Consider the following 18,668-nt stretch of genomic DNA (forward strand, 5'->3'; position numbering starts at 1 on the left):
CATAATAGTCCTTATCAAAATAATTTGGTCAACAATATAAAAAAATAAGTGAATAAAAACTAAACTTTAAACTTTGATCATGGTAAATCTTTGACTTGAAATTATTTTGACATTTACTTGAAAACTGGAATTTTAATACCAACTTAATAGAAAATAAATTATAATAAATTTTTTTAATCAAGCTAAGGATAAAATGATACAATACTATAACATACTACTTAATCTATATTAAAAACTTTATTTTAGAAATTATATAAAGTCTAATTTATCTTATACTTAGCGGAAGTCTTTCTTACGAAGTTGCAACCATAACCCGACCCTCTTGCTATCGATGCCGCTGGTCCATACTCATCACTTAGTAGTAAGTTGATTGCATACAGCACATACGTAAAATTTTCGTGGAAATGAGCTATCGCTCAGCGAGAACAAAATAAAACTCACAAAACAAGATGAGTGATGCAATGCATGAACCGATTATTAGTATTTTTATTCTAAATGTGAAATGGTCTTTCTTAACATAAATCTTATCATATTTTATTCGGAGCTCCCCTAGAGTAGTCGTACCAATTTCAGTGTACACTTTGGAAACAAAGATATGGGGTTGCAAGGTCCCATACTTTGCCCCATCTTATAAACTTATAACATATGAGAAATTTCCCCATTTGGGCCCGTAAGTCGGCTCGGGAAATTCTCCTTGTAGACCTCCGTAACTCGAGGCGGTACGACTCTCTTACTTATCTTTTCACTTTGTTATTTAGGTGACATGCGAATATGACATGTAATATAGATAACCACCATACATAACATCAGACGTGACATGATTTTAACTTAAAAAAATAACATGACATAGCTTACCAATGCATATGAAACATAACATAGGTCAACAAGAAAACGTTAACTAGCTTCTCATACATCATACATAAATTTACTTAGCATAAAAACATGTGCAAACATCAACATACATAATGTCATATAAATTTAAAAAAAAACATGTCATTATTACTCCATCGTCATCATAACATAACATATCATAAGCTAAAATTCATAAACGTAGACATGTAATCATCGCATAATATAAACAATTCACAAATGATATCATTGTACGTAAGCATATCATAACATTTATCACGTGGCTTATAACTATTAACAAAACCACATAATACTATCAAACAACCACGTCATGGATCACAAAACTCATCATAATTTTATTTAAAACTAATATGTGCTGTAGTGAGATTGTTCTCACCTGAAGTTGAAAATTACGATCTTTGATCGTGAACAGCTTAAACGCTCTACTCGGTTCAAAGCCTAGAAGGAATAATTAATAATTAGAATATCACTTAATACCCACTAAAAAAAATACTATTTTGGACATGAAAAGTTGGTGAAAAAAATCAGAATTCATAGCTAGGAGAAATTACTAAAATGCTCTTAAACATGAAATCTCGATGAAATAAAACCGTTGCGATAAATTCTGGAAAAATTCTAGAAAATATAAAATAAGGTTTTGAACATTTTTTTTTCCTATAGCTACGCTCTAAAAAAAACGTTTTACTATTTCTTAAAACTCATATTCATAAAACAGTCCATTTAAACTTATACATTTCAAAAATCTACAAAAGGTTAAAATCAACTATATTTAATTTAAAGTGCTCTATAATTAGGTTACAACGGTTTTACAAATAGTAGAAGAAACAAAATACATACATATATATATATATATATACATATATATATATATATATATATATTTTTAACATAAACTTGTGTCATTCTAAATGAACAAATGACAACCTAAATAAAATAATAATTTTTTTTTTTGAAAAACTTAAAACACGAAGGTTATTGATCTCAAAATAATATTGTTTTACTCGTCATTCATACATTAGGGAAATCAAAATAAAATATTAGCTTTTTGGTTTCCATAAAAACATATATACATAACATTATGGTCATGAACATATTGCGATTGCAGACCATGAATTACTAACGAAAAGAATACCTTTGAAATGGTTGGAAAAGAAAACTCGCATGCTACTTAGAACACCGACAGATTAGGGATTAGAAAGCTTTGGTAGTTAATAAAATTTTCTTTGGGATATGAGTGTGGGGGAAAGATAGAGAGAAAACGGATGATGAAAGTTATGAGAAAAAGTTCTCTTTATTACTATTTTTTTTTCTTTCTTTTCTTTAGGCTAGAAAGATGGAGATATCGCATAAGACATATCCACAAAGGAAAACCTCTGAAGTCATCCCTATTGAAAATGAACATTCGTAGACAGTTTTGAAAATATCTCCTAATCAATCACGTATAAAAAAAATTAAAACACTCTTAACTTATTCTGATCTATTGACTTTCTTTTCATTAAAAACTGCCAGCCCACCCACCTTAAACGTATCTTAAATATTTTAAAGTAAAAGCTATATATGTATATATTTATTCTCTAATACGTTTGTAGTAAAGGCATTCACACAAAAGAATTCCATGAATGCACGAGACTTTTTATTATTCCTTAATAAAAAAAATATTACTGTGCTATAAATGTAAAGGGATTAAAACCACACGTCATCTTTTATCTTATCAAAATATTTTAGTCACCAAAAGAATCAGGAAGATTTGTTTTCCCTTAAAGAATTACATAATATATAAATATTTATTGCCTATTTTGGTAGCGTAAAAAGTTATGCTTTAAACAATATATAGGACTTTATGAATTATTAACTTTTTTTTTATGCCAATGTCAAGCTCTGATATATATATGTATATATATAGATATATATATATATATATATATATATATATATATATAATTTTCATAAGATATTAAACGTATCCCTGGTATTAAGTTAAAAGTTCATACGCATATATATATATATATATATATATATATATATATATATATATTTATGTATTCAAATCACCAAAAGAAAGAATAAACCCTTCATAGCACATAACAAACAATTTCATCTTAAAACTCACATCATAAAATTGATCATTCCGTAATGGCTAGACTTCGGAGTTTCACAATCTCCCCTACTTATGAAATTTTCGTCCCGAAAATTAATGTAAAAGCTGACATAGAGAATGCCAACTTTTCACATAATCTATAGGAATGGTTTAGAATATTGCTATTTCATATCCTTCTCGCACTCCAAAGTGGGTTATCAAATATTATGACTTATCTAATGTACTATTATGATTTGAAACACCTTGTTTCTCAACGTATTGTCTTCCAGACCCATAATTTTAACTGATTTTTTCTTTATAGGTCGAGTCTTCGTATACTTCGATAGGTACTTGGATTAGCTCATGATTTCGATCGGGTAGGAATTTTTTTTTTGTATCAAGACGTGGAGCACATTGTGTACCAAAGCTAATCGGGATGCAGAGCTAGATGTTAGGCTACCTTTCTGATTCTTTATGTGATTTCGAAAGGATCGAGGCTCAATTTCTCCATCTTGTCGAACCTCGTCATGCACTCGAGAGGTGCTACCTTAAAAATACAAAGTCTTCGACTTGAAATTCTATGCGATCTCGTATTTTCGTGATAGCTTATGTGATGTGTCTGATGAAATTTATCTTCTCGAGAATAGTTGCTTTATATTCAAACCAGTGAATTAGAGATCGATACTTTCTACATAAAGAGCTTGATATGGTGCAATGCCGATTGAGGCCTGGTAGCTATTGTTATATGAGAATTCAATTAGTGGCAGCCTTTTACTCCAACTCCCACCAAAAATCATGACACGTGCTTTTGGCATATCATCTAAGGTTTGAATAGTCCTTTCGGATTTGCCATAAGTCTGGTGGTGAAAAGCGGTGCTGAACTACAGTTGCGATTTCATCGACTTTCGAACACACTTCCAGAAGTTAGAAGTGAAACGAACGTCGCGATCTGAGTGATGAACAAAGGAATGCCATGCAATCTCACCGCGTATAGCTCATCCAACTTCTCTACAGAGTACGTGACCTTCATCGGGATGAACTTGGCAGGCTTGGTCAAATGGTCCACCACTACCCATGGACATCATAACTCTCAACCGTCTTGAGTAACCCAACCTCAAAATCCATTATGGTTTTTTCCCACTTCCATTCAGGAATCTCAATTGGCTGTAATTCTCCGTATGATTGTTGATGTTCGGCTTTTACTATCAGGGACTATAAGGAGTGGCCAAGTGGTAAGTTTTTTCATCAACTCACGAAAACTCTCTTTCGCACTTCTCGGTCAACTTATACTTCTTATCTTTCTTCGTGAGGGTAGTGAGTGGAACAACTAATGTAGAAAAATCCTTCCATAAATCTTCTATATTAGCCTGCAAAGTTGAGAAAACTTCTTATCTCTGTCACACTTTGAGTTAGCTTCCAATCATTGAGAGATCGATGGAGATTCAATCTTTAGACATCACGTGACCCAGGACATGCAACTTATCCAACCAATATTCACACTTGGAGTACTTGGCGTAAAGGTGATGTTGTCTCAGCGTCTGAAGTGCAACCCGTGACCTTCGTGATCTTTGACACTCTTAGAGTAAATCATAATTTCATCGATGAAGACAATGACAAACTTATCTAAGACGTCGCTAGAGATCCTATTCTTCATATCCACGAATGCCGCACGGGCATTAGTGTGTTAAAAAAATTGACAGTGAATTCGTAATGATCGTAGCGGATGCGGAATGTTGTCTTTGGACTATCGTCCTCCTTTACTCGTAACTGATGATAGCCGTATCGCAAGTCAATCTTCGAGAATACCTTCACCTCCCTAAGTTGGTCAAACAAGTCATCAATTCTAGGAAGCGGATACTTGTTCTTGAATGTTACCTTATTGAGCTCTCGATAATCGATACACATGCGGAAATACCAATCCTTCTTTTTTAATATTAGAACGGGTGCTCCCCATGATGAAAGACTAGGGCGAAAAATCACTTATCAAACAACTCTTGAAGTTGCGTCTGTAACTCCTTGAGCTCATCAGGGGCCATTCGATAGGGTGCCTTGGAGATCAGACCTGGTCCGGGTAGCAATTCGATTGCGAAAGAAATCTCACGTTCGGGTGCTAAGCCAAAGAGATCTTTAGAAAAAAAAAACGTCAACATATTCCTTCACCACCGGCATGTCATGCGGATTCGCTTTGACCTCCTTAATCTTGTCCACTACTGACGCTAGGAATCCAGAACACCCTTTAATCATCAATCTTCTAGCTTGTAACGCTGACATCATCATCTTTGGACTCTTGAGTGGACTTCCTACAAAGGTAAACCCTTTTCCCGTCACCGGTTTAAAAGTTTCTCTATTTCGGTGACAATCAATCATTGCATTATTCTCGCCTAAGAAGTCCGTACCCAAGATAGCATCAAAGTTTTTTATTTCTAAGACAATAAAATTGCTCTTTAGCTCGTGTCCACTTATAAAAATTGGTACACCTACCAGACAGTACTCGGTAACAACTCATCACCAGACGGTAATGTCGTCTTGAAAATCTTCTTAGTTTTCACTACACTATCGCCTAATTTTCTGGTCAGTTTTAATGAAATAAAGCAATGTGTAGGACTACAGTCAAACAATACTACAGCATCAAAATGAGCTATAGGAAGATGACTTACTACCACATTCGAAGAGCTAGTTAGAGCATCTGTTTTGGTGTAAGCGTAGATGCGAGCTTGTTGTGGTGGTGGTATTTGGGTGGTTGGATGTGCTTCTAAACGATCCAAAGAGATTTGTGGCCCTTCTAGTGCAGCCGACGTATAGTTGAGTCGTCCATTCTGATTGTGTTGTTGATATCGTCCATTCTGAGCGAAATTTGGTTTCGAACAATCTTTGAGAAAGTGACCAGGCTGACCACACTTGAAACAGGTTATGGTTCCTCTCTGACACTCTCCAGGATGCATCTTTCCACAAGTCTTGCATACTGGAAAAGTCGTTCCCTCTGTCTTGACCTTGTTGTTCATGTTACCCCCATTTCCGGGATGGCTTCTCTTCTTTCCATTCCCATTTCCATGGGGTTGCGTCCTGAAACCTAGATTGTTGCGGTTAGGTTTGTGGTTACTTGTTTGGTTCGGCTTCTTATAGGTGTCGGGTCCCTTGTTTTGACCATTCTCCTATTTCTGAGCCTTGCAAAACTGGGCACGTTCTTGCTTTACTTGGATCAAGTGGTACTCAGCTCGCATGGCACGTTTAAGACAGTCATCAACAGTGGTAGATGGCTAACTTCCACTATCAATGGCTAAGGCTAATTCCGGCCGGAACATGCCCATCATCCTCCTAACTCTTTCTGCTTCCGTTGGAACCAAGTGAGGACATAGTCTGGCCAACTGGTTGAACTTACTAATATCCTTAGTCACCGTCATCGTGCCCTGTTTCGGCTATGCAACCTCCTTCTGTTGGGCATTCATCGCTCTCATGTTGATATTCTTCTTGTTTACAAAGTCATAGTGCGTAATCCCTCTTGTTGCCACTGTTTCCCACTAATAACATGCGTCTTTCTTTACGACAAAGGGCGCACATATGACCATCTTATGCTCTGTATGTTCATGAAGTTGAAGATCGTATTGATCTTTGACATCCACTCGTCAGCTACTAAGGGATCAGTCGATCCTTCAAATTTGGGAGCTCTCATCATTCTAAATCTCTTAAAGAGATCACAAACAACAGTGAATTGTCCTATTAGAGGTACGACTTGAGGAATTGCTTGTGCTGCCGCAGGCATATGTGCATGAGCTAGCGATAGTGGTGGTGGTTGTTCACCTTCTCCAACTTCCTTGGTGAAGTTCGTTCCTCAAATCGTGTATCTCTATTTATTGAGCTTCAGTACGAAAATGGTGGGACAAGACGCTAGAACTCTACTCTTAATATGAAAAATTAGGAGTGCTAACTCAACAAATACACAATACTAGTATTGAAAATTTTCAGATATTGCCTAAAAGACAATTCATTTATTCATGAATTCTAGTTTACTATAGAAGATTTTATTTGGAAAAGAAATAAAACCTAATCACAACGTAAGATGGCACAATGAAGCCATTAGAAAAATTCATATGAATTCTCAAAAAGGATTGTATGAATACAAAAACGAATAAGAGTAGTGTCATCTCAGAATAATGAAAGGAATAACAACATCTCATCACAATATAGTTAATCCACATAGTTATTCCTTAGAAAATAACTCTATAATACAATTTACTAAAACTTACTTGAGTAATGGATGCAGCTGTACGATCGAATAGCAAGGGTGGTCATAGGTTCGTTGCTCTGATACCAACTGTGACGACCCGACTTTTCGGACCGTCTTACTTTACTTACTTCTTTTACTTATCAAAATTATGTATAAAAAAAATATGAGGATTTTTTTTTTAAACATATAATACTCTTACAAAACCGTAATCTGGAAATTCGCGGATTATATTTTTTTTTCTTCGAATACATACATTCTCAAATACCACAAAACAATAAAACCATAATAGTCCTTATCAAAATAATTTGGTCAACAATATAAAAAAATAAGTGAATAAAAACTAAACTTTAAACTTTGATCATGGTAAATCTTTGACTTGAAATTATTTTGACATTTACTTGAAAACTGGAATTTTAATACCAACTTAATAGAAAATAAATTATAATAAATTTTTTTAATCAAGCTAAGGATAAAATGATACAATACTATAACATACTACTTAATCTATATTAAAAACTTTATTTTAGAAATTATATAAAGTCTAATTTATCTTATACTTAGCGGAAGTCTTTCTTACGAAGTTGCAACCATAACCCGACCCTCTTGCTATCGATGCCGCTGGTCCATACTCATCACTTAGTAGTAAGTTGATTGCATACAGCACATACGTAAAATTTTCGTGGAAATGAGCTATCGCTCAGCGAGAACAAAATAAAACTCACAAAACAAGATGAGTGATGCAATGCATGAACCGATTATTAGTATTTTTATTCTAAATGTGAAATGGTCTTTCTTAACATAAATCTTATCATATTTTATTCGGGGCTCCCCTAGAGTAGTCGTACCAATTTCAGTGTACACTTTGGAAACAAAGATATGGGGTTGCAAGGTCCCATACTTTGCCCCATCTTATAAACTTATAACATATGAGAAATTTCCCCATTTGGGCCCGTAAGTCGGCTCGGGAAATTCTCCTTGTAGACCTCCGTAACTCGAGGCGGTACGACTCTCTTACTTATCTTTTCACTTTGTTATTTAGGTGACATGCGAATATGACATGTAATATAGATAACCACCATACATAACATCAGACGTGACATGATTTTAACTTAAAAAAATAACATGACATAGCTTACCAATGCATATGAAACATAACATAGGTCAACAAGAAAACGTTAACTAGCTTCTCATACATCATACATAAATTTACTTAGCATAAAAACATGTGCAAACATCAACATACATAATGTCATATAAATTTAAAAAAAACATGTCATTATTACTCCATCGTCATCATAACATAACATATCATAAGCTAAAATTCATAAACGTAGACATGTAATCATCGCATAATATAAACAATTCACAAATGATATCATTGTACGTAAGCATATCATAACATTTATCACGTGGCTTATAACTATTAACAAAACCACATAATACTATCAAACAACCACGTCATGGATCACAAAACTCATCATAATTTTATTTAAAACTAATATGTGCTGTAGTGAGATTGTTCTCACCTGAAGTTGAAAATTACGATCTTTGATCGTGAACAGCTTAAACGCTCTACTCGGTTCAAAGCCTAGAAGGAATAATTAATAATTAGAATATCACTTAATACCCACTAAAAAAAATACTATTTTGGACATGAAAAGTTGGTGAAAAAAATCAGAATTCATAGCTAGGAGAAATTACTAAAATGCTCTTAAACATGAAATCTCGATGAAATAAAACCGTTGCGATAAATTCTGGAAAAATTCTAGAAAATATAAAATAAGGTTTTGAACATTTTTTTTTCCTATAGCTACGCTCTAAAAAAAACGTTTTACTATTTCTTAAAACTCATATTCATAAAACAGTCCATTTAAACTTATACATTTCAAAAATCTACAAAAGGTTAAAATCAACTATATTTAATTTAAAGTGCTCTATAATTAGGTTACAACGGTTTTACAAATAGTAGAAGAAACAAAATACATACATATATATATATATATATATACATATATATATATATATATATATATATTTTTAACATAAACTTGTGTCATTCTAAATGAACAAATGACAACCTAAATAAAATAATAATTTTTTTTTTTGAAAAACTTAAAACACGAAGGTTATTGATCTCAAAATAATATTGTTTTACTCGTCATTCATACATTAGGGAAATCAAAATAAAATATTAGCTTTTTGGTTTCCATAAAAACATATATACATAACATTATGGTCATGAACATATTGCGATTGCAGACCATGAATTACTAACGAAAAGAATACCTTTGAAATGGTTGGAAAAGAAAACTCGCATGCTACTTAGAACACCGACAGATTAGGGATTAGAAAGCTTTGGTAGTTAATAAAATTTTCTTTGGGATATGAGTGTGGGGGAAAGATAGAGAGAAAACGGATGATGAAAGTTATGAGAAAAAGTTCTCTTTATTACTATTTTTTTTTCTTTCTTTTCTTTAGGCTAGAAAGATGGAGATATCGCATAAGACATATCCACAAAGGAAAACCTCTGAAGTCATCCCTATTGAAAATGAACATTCGTAGACAGTTTTGAAAATATCTCCTAATCAATCACGTATAAAAAAAATTAAAACACTCTTAACTTATTCTGATCTATTGACTTTCTTTTCATTAAAAACTGCCAGCCCACCCACCTTAAACGTATCTTAAATATTTTAAAGTAAAAGCTATATATGTATATATTTATTCTCTAATACGTTTGTAGTAAAGGCATTCACACAAAAGAATTCCATGAATGCACGAGACTTTTTATTATTCCTTAATAAAAAAAATATTACTGTGCTATAAATGTAAAGGGATTAAAACCACACGTCATCTTTTATCTTATCAAAATATTTTAGTCACCAAAAGAATCAGGAAGATTTGTTTTCCCTTAAAGAATTACATAATATATAAATATTTATTGCCTATTTTGGTAGCGTAAAAAGTTATGCTTTAAACAATATATAGGACTTTATGAATTATTAACTTTTTTTTTATGCCAATGTCAAGCTCTGATATATATATGTATATATATAGATATATATATATATATATATATATATATATATATATATATATATATAATTTTCATAAGATATTAAACGTATCCCTGGTATTAAGTTAAAAGTTCATACGCATATATATATATATATATATATATATATATATATATATATATATATATATTTATGTATTCAAATCACCAAAAGAAAGAATAAACCCTTCATAGCACATAACAAACAATTTCATCTTAAAACTCACATCATAAAATTGATCATTCCGTAATGGCTAGACTTCGGAGTTTCACATGTTTCAAATGCTCATGATGTATATATAGACGATAATAACTATGCGAATAAAAAAAATAGATTTAAACAGCATAGAACAATCATTCTTTAGATATGTTAAAGTTTCTATCTAAAGTTTCATTTCATTAATAAAATCACCTATTAGGTCAAAGCATATTAATTAATTGTTTAGGTTAATTTAATTTACTTCGGACTGATGAGCTATTTTTCAAAGTAAATTAATAATTGACCTAACTAGCTAATTAGTTTACTTCGGTCTTGTGACTATTTTTTTTAATAAAATAAAACTTTGATTTTTATTCAAAAATCAGATGGGCCATTGAGCTACTGACATAATTGTCCCAATAAAATATTGTATAAAATTACGAAAATAAGATACGAATGATTTTTGTGATTCCATTATATAGGGGAAAAGAAAATCAAAACCCTATAGTTATCGTGAGGGTTCTAAAATTCCAATATATATATATATATATATATATATATATATATATATATATATATATATATATTAAAAACTCTACATGCAGTGGAGGTTCCAAAAACGATCATGTTTTTTTTTTTAGATGAAGAACCCTAAACATTCAATGCAGATCACGTAAAATTTTATATTTATATAGCTACTTTATGTGTACGGTTAAAAGTTATTAGTGTTAAAATTCAAACTTTTTAAGAGTGATGTAAACTTGATCTGTAACTACATAAATTATATATATTTGAAGAAAAAGAAGTAGGTGGTCAAAATACAATGTGGAGTTGAATAAAGAATTTTAATGAATCACATTATAAATTAAATGTATAAAAAATATACAACGAAGACAATTATATATTTGAATATGAGCAACAAAGCGGATATATATGAATTAATAACAAGATTTAAGATATGGGGGGAAAGTGTCAGCATGCATGCACTGACATTTATTGTATCTAGTTACAACCTGCAGCTCTATAAATAGCATTTAGAACTCGTTGCCCACCACACCACACCACACAACTCCACTCACTCTACGAAAAAAGAAGAAGAAAGAAATCATAGTAAGAAAGAAAAGATGATGATGAGGTTTTTAGCTGCCGTAGTGATCATGTCCTCCGCTATGGCGGTGGGTCTAGTGTCGGCACAGAGGTGCGGAAGCCAAGGCGGCGGGGGTACGTGTCCCGGCTTGCGGTGCTGCAGCATCTGGGGCTGGTGCGGCGACTCGGAGCCCTACTGCGGCCGCACCTGCGAGAACAAGTGCTGGAGCGGCGAGAGGTCGGACCACCGCTGCGGCGCCGCTGTCGGAAACCCTCCGTGCGGCAAGGACCGGTGCTGCAGCGTCCACGGGTGGTGCGGTGGCGGCAACGACTACTGCTCCGGGGGAAAATGCCAGTACCGCTGCTCCTCCTCCGTCCGTGGACCCCGCGTCGCTCTCAGCGGCAATTCCACCACCAACTCCATCGGCAACGTCGTCGTCACCGAGCCGCTGTTCGACCAGATGTTCTCCCACCGCAAGGACTGTCCGAGCCAGGGCTTCTACAGCTACCACTCCTTCCTCGTAGCCGCCGAGTCCTTCCCAGCTTTCGGGACCATCGGAGATGTTGCGACACGCAAGAGAGAGGTCGCAGCGTTCCTCGCCCATATCTCCCAAGCAACATCAGGTAGTATACTATCCCTTCACGGTGCTGTGTAATCCGCACAAAATTTTACATTTCTTTTTGGGGTGTTATTTGAAGGGGAAAGGTCTAACGTGGAAAACCCTCATGCATGGGGGCTTTGCCATATCAATACAACTACTGTGACTGAGAATGACTTCTGTACCTCCTCCGACTGGCCTTGCGCTGCCGGCAAAAAATACAGCCCTCGAGGACCCATCCAGCTCACCCAGTCAGTGCATAGTAGTTTTGTTCTTATATTTATTCATTCTAAAGTAGCAGTCAAATAATATTATTTGTTTTATTTTTTTTATAGCATCTTCAACTACGGACTTGCCGGCCAAGCCATTGGAGAGGACCTGATTCAGAACCCTGACTTGGTAGAAAAGGACCCAATCATATCATTCAAGACGGCCTTGTGGTTCTGGATGTCCCAGCACGACAACAAACCTTCATGCCATGACATTGTCCTCAATGCCAACTCCGCCGCTAACACTGCCCCAAACAAAGGTGTGATCAGCAACATTATTAGCCGCGCTTTTGGGCACGACGACTTTGCCGTTAGGTCTTCAAGCATCGGATTTTACAAGAGGTACTGCGACATGCTGGGAGTGAGCTATGGACATGACTTGAAGTACTGGTTCGATAACACTCCATCATCGGAGTTCCAACGCATCCAAATGCGTGTTGCGGCGTAAAAACAAGCTAGTCCTCCCCAAGTGGCTCTCTAGTAGTAAGAGTAGCTCTCTCATAGCGAGAGAGCGGCATGTTGAATCCATGTTATGCTATGTAATATTATGTTACGCATGTATGTTAGAAACATATATGTGTGATTTTCTAGCTCTTACGAGTTATAAATAAAGTAGCCACTTTCCTTCTATCACCATTTTCAATTTTGCGCTTGCATGAGTTTATAATTATACCAGTAGCCTAACTCTATTCAGCGATGAGCTTCATATACTATTACTTACAGATCCTCATCAAGTTTGCATCAATAAATAAATAATTCAAGAAAATACCACATAGCAGATTGTAAAAACAATCATCATATTTGACCTAGTTACTTTTATTCGATATTGTTTATTATATATCCTCCATAGTTTTGATATTGTAACTGATGGTACGATGTCAAATTGAATTTTTTTTTTTTTTTGAAGTATTAATTGTCTATTGGTTGCTGGCTCACATTAATTTTTATTTGAGAAATTTCTTTAATTGGACCTAAAAATTAATTAAATATCAAATTAGACCACGGTTTTTAATATCCAAAATGGATTTTTGAACCAAAGATGGACAAAATTCCCATCTGACCAATTTTTTAAAATTTTGTCTCCCCCACTCATTCACTTCACACGATTTCTCTCTTTCTCTCTTAACTCAAAAAATTTCTTGACTTGTACGATTCCATACGATATTGTATGACGGAATACAAGCTGATACGATGGCGTACGATGGAACTTCTTCGAATTATGGCGGTGGTGGAGCCCCAAAAACCCGAGCTCTCAAAACGATGAAAAAGGAGAGTTTTTCAATGATTTTCTTGTTAAATCTCATTACATATAGTTAGAATAGTGATTAGGAGTCAATATTTATAAGATTTGTGTTGATTTGAGCTGATTTAGGTCTGATTTAGAAAGTTAGGGTTTAAAATTAGGGATGAAATGCCATAGGTTACGATGAACTTAATGAAACGTATGATGACGTACGATTCGATAAGATGCCATACAATGAAATTCATAGGTGTGTACGATGCCATACGATTCTATACGATCACTTTAAAAAAATTTCAAAATTTTATGTCTTACGATGCTATACGATACAATATGATATTGTACGATACTATACTATATGTTGTAATTTTGATTTTTTTTTTTTTAGGAAAATTTGAAGTTCATTCACAACGTGCCTTTCCCGGGCGTATCAGGTACGGTGAGACCGGTATCTTGAAGACCGTCAGAAGAGATTCGACGATCTTAACATCAAGGATCGAATTGTCGAGACTCCGTTTGAGCAGTTTTTTACGGAGACCAAACCCAATTATTCTCCGCTGCTCGTACACACTCTTCTACAACATAAAATCGAGGAAAACGAGTGAGATTTTGATTAGGCGGTAAACGAGCAAGATTTTGACGTATCGAATACTCCTTGATCTGTGGATTGAGTTATGAAGATGGTCCGTCTAAGAACATACAAAACCAGTGCACAAGCGATAAATTGATCACCGAGCACCTAAACAGAGTGGCTGGTTGCAATTTAAGTGCACTGATAGCAGCATTCAACATTTGTCAGAATCTGGACGATGCATTCAAACTCGGTCTCTGCGTATTTGTGTTTGGCTATCTACTAGGGCAGCCGTCCAATAAAGTGATCGAAGAAAAGTGGCAAAAATTTATGCTTATCGTTGAAGACATGTCGTTCTAATCCTGTCTCTCGGTCCAAGACATAATTTTGCCTCTCTGTCAACATGAAACACTATAACTAGGCGTTGCTAAAGAAGTTGAAGGAAAAGCCAGATGTGGCTCTAAAAGAGGTCAAGTACACATTGTCGGGTAATCTGCATATTCTATATTACTGGGCATTCGAGACTATCCCAAGGATCAAGATGAGATTCGGTTCAAGCCTATTCCAAATTCATAGAGATAGATGCTCATTTCATCAGAGAAAAAAGTGAATCAAAGATCATTGAAATTAGTTATGTCCCAACACTAGTGCAACAAGTTGCATGTGTTTACCAAGCCTCTAGCCCTACATTAGTTTGTTTAGTAAACTTTGTTTACTAAGCGTGCAAACTAAGTCCGATACTACATGTTTAGTTTGAAGAGGTGGTATTAGGATTATAAGCCATAATCGTTAATTGTAAATAAACAGTTGTAATAATACTCAAGACTGTAATCATATGCCTCGAACGGATTGGTTAGTTTGTCAGTCAATTTGTTAATCAATAAAACAAACTTTCTCTGTCATAGTCTCTCTCAGTAGTCTACATTGATATACATTAAAGAGATCTGGTCTATCCTACATAAAATTTAGCTTATCCTTTTCTTAAATATCACATGTATATATACTGTTATAGATATTATTTTAGTCATGATAGGTTTCAAATGCTATTGATGTATATATAGACGATAATAATTATGCAAATAAATAAAAATAGATTTAACTAGCATAGAACAATAATTTGAAAGTTTTCAACGAGAATTAGGAATCCTGTCGGAAAAAGTAATTTATGAATGATTGTCTTCGGTATAGATTTGCTATATGTTTTGAGAAGACAAAATATATATATATATATATATATATATAGTTAATTTAATTTACTTCGACAAAATTAAAGTAAGTCAAATTAATCAAAACAATTAATGTAATTAATTCAGTATACTGAACTCTTTTCTTAATAATATGAAATTTTTATTATTGTTTAAAAGGATAATTGGCTATTGATCTATTTGTCCCATTAAAGTTTATTCGTGCAACATGATATCCCATCATAAACATAGAAATATATGACGTTGATATTTCGTCCCACATAGGCAAATAAAACAAAAGTATGAAAGATTTATGAATAATAAGTAGAAATTCAATTGATATCTCGAATCAAAATATGTTTTGCATGATGGCTAATATTAAGTATCTATTACCCCCAAGAGCTTAGCTTGGGTGATAAGACCTCTTGCATGTGAATTGATCACTGCGAAAATGTGTGTTCAATCTCTAGAAAACTGCATTATTGACGTTTGAAAATTAGATCTTATTATTTGTGTTTAAATATTCAATGTAATGGATGATCGATATAATGTAAAATTGAATTTTAAAAAAATATATATTAATTATTTATTGGTTGCTGGCTCACATAAATTTTTATTATTTTAGAAATTTAACTAATATGACCTAAAAATTAATTAAATATCAAGATTAGACCTCAATTTTTAAAATATCCATAATGGACTTTTGGACCAAAAATGCCCGTCTGACCAATTTTTTAAAAGTTTGTCTCGCCCACGTATTCACTTCACTCGATTTCTCTCTCTCTCTCTCTCTCTCTCTCTCTCTCTCTCTCTCAACCCAAAAAAAATTTATCGACTTGTACGTTTCCATACGATATTGTACGACGGCATACGACGTAATACGAGTTGATACGATGGCGTACGATGGAACCTCTTCGAATTCCGGCATTGGTGGATGCCCAAAAATCCGAGCTCTCAAAAGATCGAAAAAGGTGAGTTTTTCAATTATTTTCTTGTTAAATCTCATAGCATATAGTTAGAATAGTGATTAGGAATCAGTATTTATATGATTTTTGTTGATTTGGCTGATTTGGGTCGGATTTAGAAAGTTAGGGTTTGAAATTGCGGATGAAATGCCATAGGATACGGTGAATTTAATGAAACGTATGATGCCGTACGATACGATACGATACGATGTCATAAGATGAAATTCATAGGTGTGTACGATGCCATACCATTCTATACGATGGCTTTAAATAATTTCAAAAACTTTGGTCGTACGATGCTATACGATATCGTACGACACTATACAATACAATACGATGACATCACTTTGGCCTCCGGCGGCGACGCCTACTGCTCCGGGGGAAACTGCCAGTACCGCTGCTCCTCCTCCGTCCGTGGACCCCGCATCGCTCTCAGCGGCAATTCCACCACCAACTCCATCGGCAACGTCGTCGTCACCGAGCCGTTGTTCGACCAGATGTTCTCCCACCGCAAGGACTGTCCGAGCCAGGGCTTCTACAGCTACCACTCCTTCCTCGTAGCCGCCGAGTCCTTCCCAGCTTTCGGGACCATCGGAGATGTTGCGACACGCAAGAGAGAGGTCGCAGCGTTCCTCGCCCATATCTCCCAAGCAACATCAGGTAGTATACTATCCCTTCACGGTGCTGTGTAATCCGCACAAAATTTTACATTTCTTTTTGGGGTGTTATTTGAAGGGGAAAGGTCTGACGTGGAAAACCCTCATGCATGGGGGCTTTGTCATATCAATACAACTACTGTGACTGAGAATGACTTCTGTACCTCCTCCGACTGGCCTTGCGCTGCCGGCAAAAAATACAGCCCTCGAGGACCCATCCAGCTCACCCAGTCAGTGCATAGTAGTTTTGTTCTTATATTTATTCATTCTAAAGTAGCAGTCAAATAATATTATTTGTTTTTTTTTTATATAGCAACTTCAACTACGGACTTGCCGGCCAAGCCATTGAGGAGGACCTGATTCAGAACCCTGACTTGGTAGAAAAGGATCCAATCATATCATTCAAGACGGCCTTGTGGTAGATCTTCAAGCATCGGATTTTACAAGAGGTACGCGACATGCTGGGAGTGAGCTACGGACGTGACTTGAAGTACTGGTTCGATAACACTCCATCATCGGAGTTCCAACGCATCCAAATGCGTGTTGCGGCGTAAAAACAAGCTAGTCCTCCCCAAGTGGCTCTCTAGTAGTAAGAGTAGCTCTCTCATAGCGAGAGAGCGGCATGTTGAATCCATGTTATGTTATGTATGTATGTTAGAAACATATGTGTGGTTTTCTAGCTCTTACGAGTTATAAATAAAGGAGCCATTTTCCTTCTATCACCACTTTCAATTTTACGCATGCATGAGTTTATAATTATACACTGATTATACCTGTAACCTAACTCTAGCGATAAGCTTCGTAAACTATTTCTTACAGATCCTCATCAAGTTTGCATCAATAAATAAATGATTGAAGAAAATACCACATATATTGTCGAAACAATCATCATATTTGATCTAGTTACTTTTATTTGATATTGTTTATTATATGTCCTCCATAGTTTTGATATTGTAACTGACGGTATAATGTAAAATTGAATTTTTTTTTTAAGTATTAATTATCTATTGGTTACTGGCCCACATTAATTTTTATTTGAGAAATTTCATTAATTGGATCGAAAAATTAATTAAATATCAAGATTAGACCTCAATTTTGAAAATATCCAAAATGGATTTTTGGATCAAGAATGGACAAAAATGCCCCTCTCACCAATTTTGTTAAAATTTTCTCTCGCCCACTCACTCACTTCACTCGATTTCACACACACTCTCTCTCTCTCTCTCAACCAAAAAAACCTTTCTCAACTTGTACGTTTCCATACAATATTGTACGACGGAATACGAGTTGATACGATAGCGTACGATGGAACCTCTTCGAATTCCGGCATTGGTGGAGGCCCGAAAAATTCGAGCTCTCAAAACGTCGAAAAATGTGACTTTTTCAATGATTTTCTTGTTAAATCTCATTGGATATATTTAGGATAGTGATTAAGAGTTAGTATTTTATAAGATTTGTGTTGATTTGAGTGGATTTTGGTTGGATTTAGAAAGTTAGGGTTTGAAATTGGGGATGAAATGCCATAGGATACGATGAACCTAATGAAACGTATGATGTCGTACGATACGATACGATGCCATACGATGAAATTGATAGGTGTGTACGATGCCCTACGATTCTATACGATCACTTTAAATTTTTCAAAAATTTTAGTCGTACGATGCTTTACGAT

At 34.8% G+C, this 18,668-nt stretch overlaps 1 protein-coding gene and 1 pseudogene across 2 annotated transcripts; both read left to right on the forward strand.

Moving 5' to 3' along the window:
- The first annotated feature begins 11,358 nt into the window (after window positions 1–11,358).
- LOC149381005 (lectin/endochitinase 1) lies at window positions 11,359–13,010 on the forward strand. Its single transcript, XM_089601276.1, has 3 exons — window positions 11,359–12,136; window positions 12,212–12,362; window positions 12,447–13,010. Exons 1-3 carry the CDS (start codon window positions 11,551–11,553, stop codon window positions 12,826–12,828), a joined length of 1,119 nt encoding a protein of 372 aa, XP_089457402.1. The 5' UTR covers window positions 11,359–11,550; the 3' UTR covers window positions 12,829–13,010.
- Window positions 13,011–16,600: 3,590 nt separating this feature from the next.
- Window positions 16,601–17,715, forward strand: LOC149381006 (lectin/endochitinase 1 pseudogene; annotated as a pseudogene). The gene is made up of 3 exons (XR_016293821.1): window positions 16,601–17,000; window positions 17,076–17,226; window positions 17,310–17,715. The product of XR_016293821.1 is annotated as a lectin/endochitinase 1 pseudogene (transcript).
- Window positions 17,716–18,668: the final 953 nt, after the last annotated feature.

This window comes from Urtica dioica, chromosome 11 (assembly GCF_054948205.1).
Source record: "Urtica dioica subsp. dioica isolate 48M chromosome 11, U.dioica_male_clone48M_v1_H2, whole genome shotgun sequence".
Classification (NCBI taxonomy): Eukaryota; Viridiplantae; Streptophyta; class Magnoliopsida; order Rosales; family Urticaceae; genus Urtica; species Urtica dioica.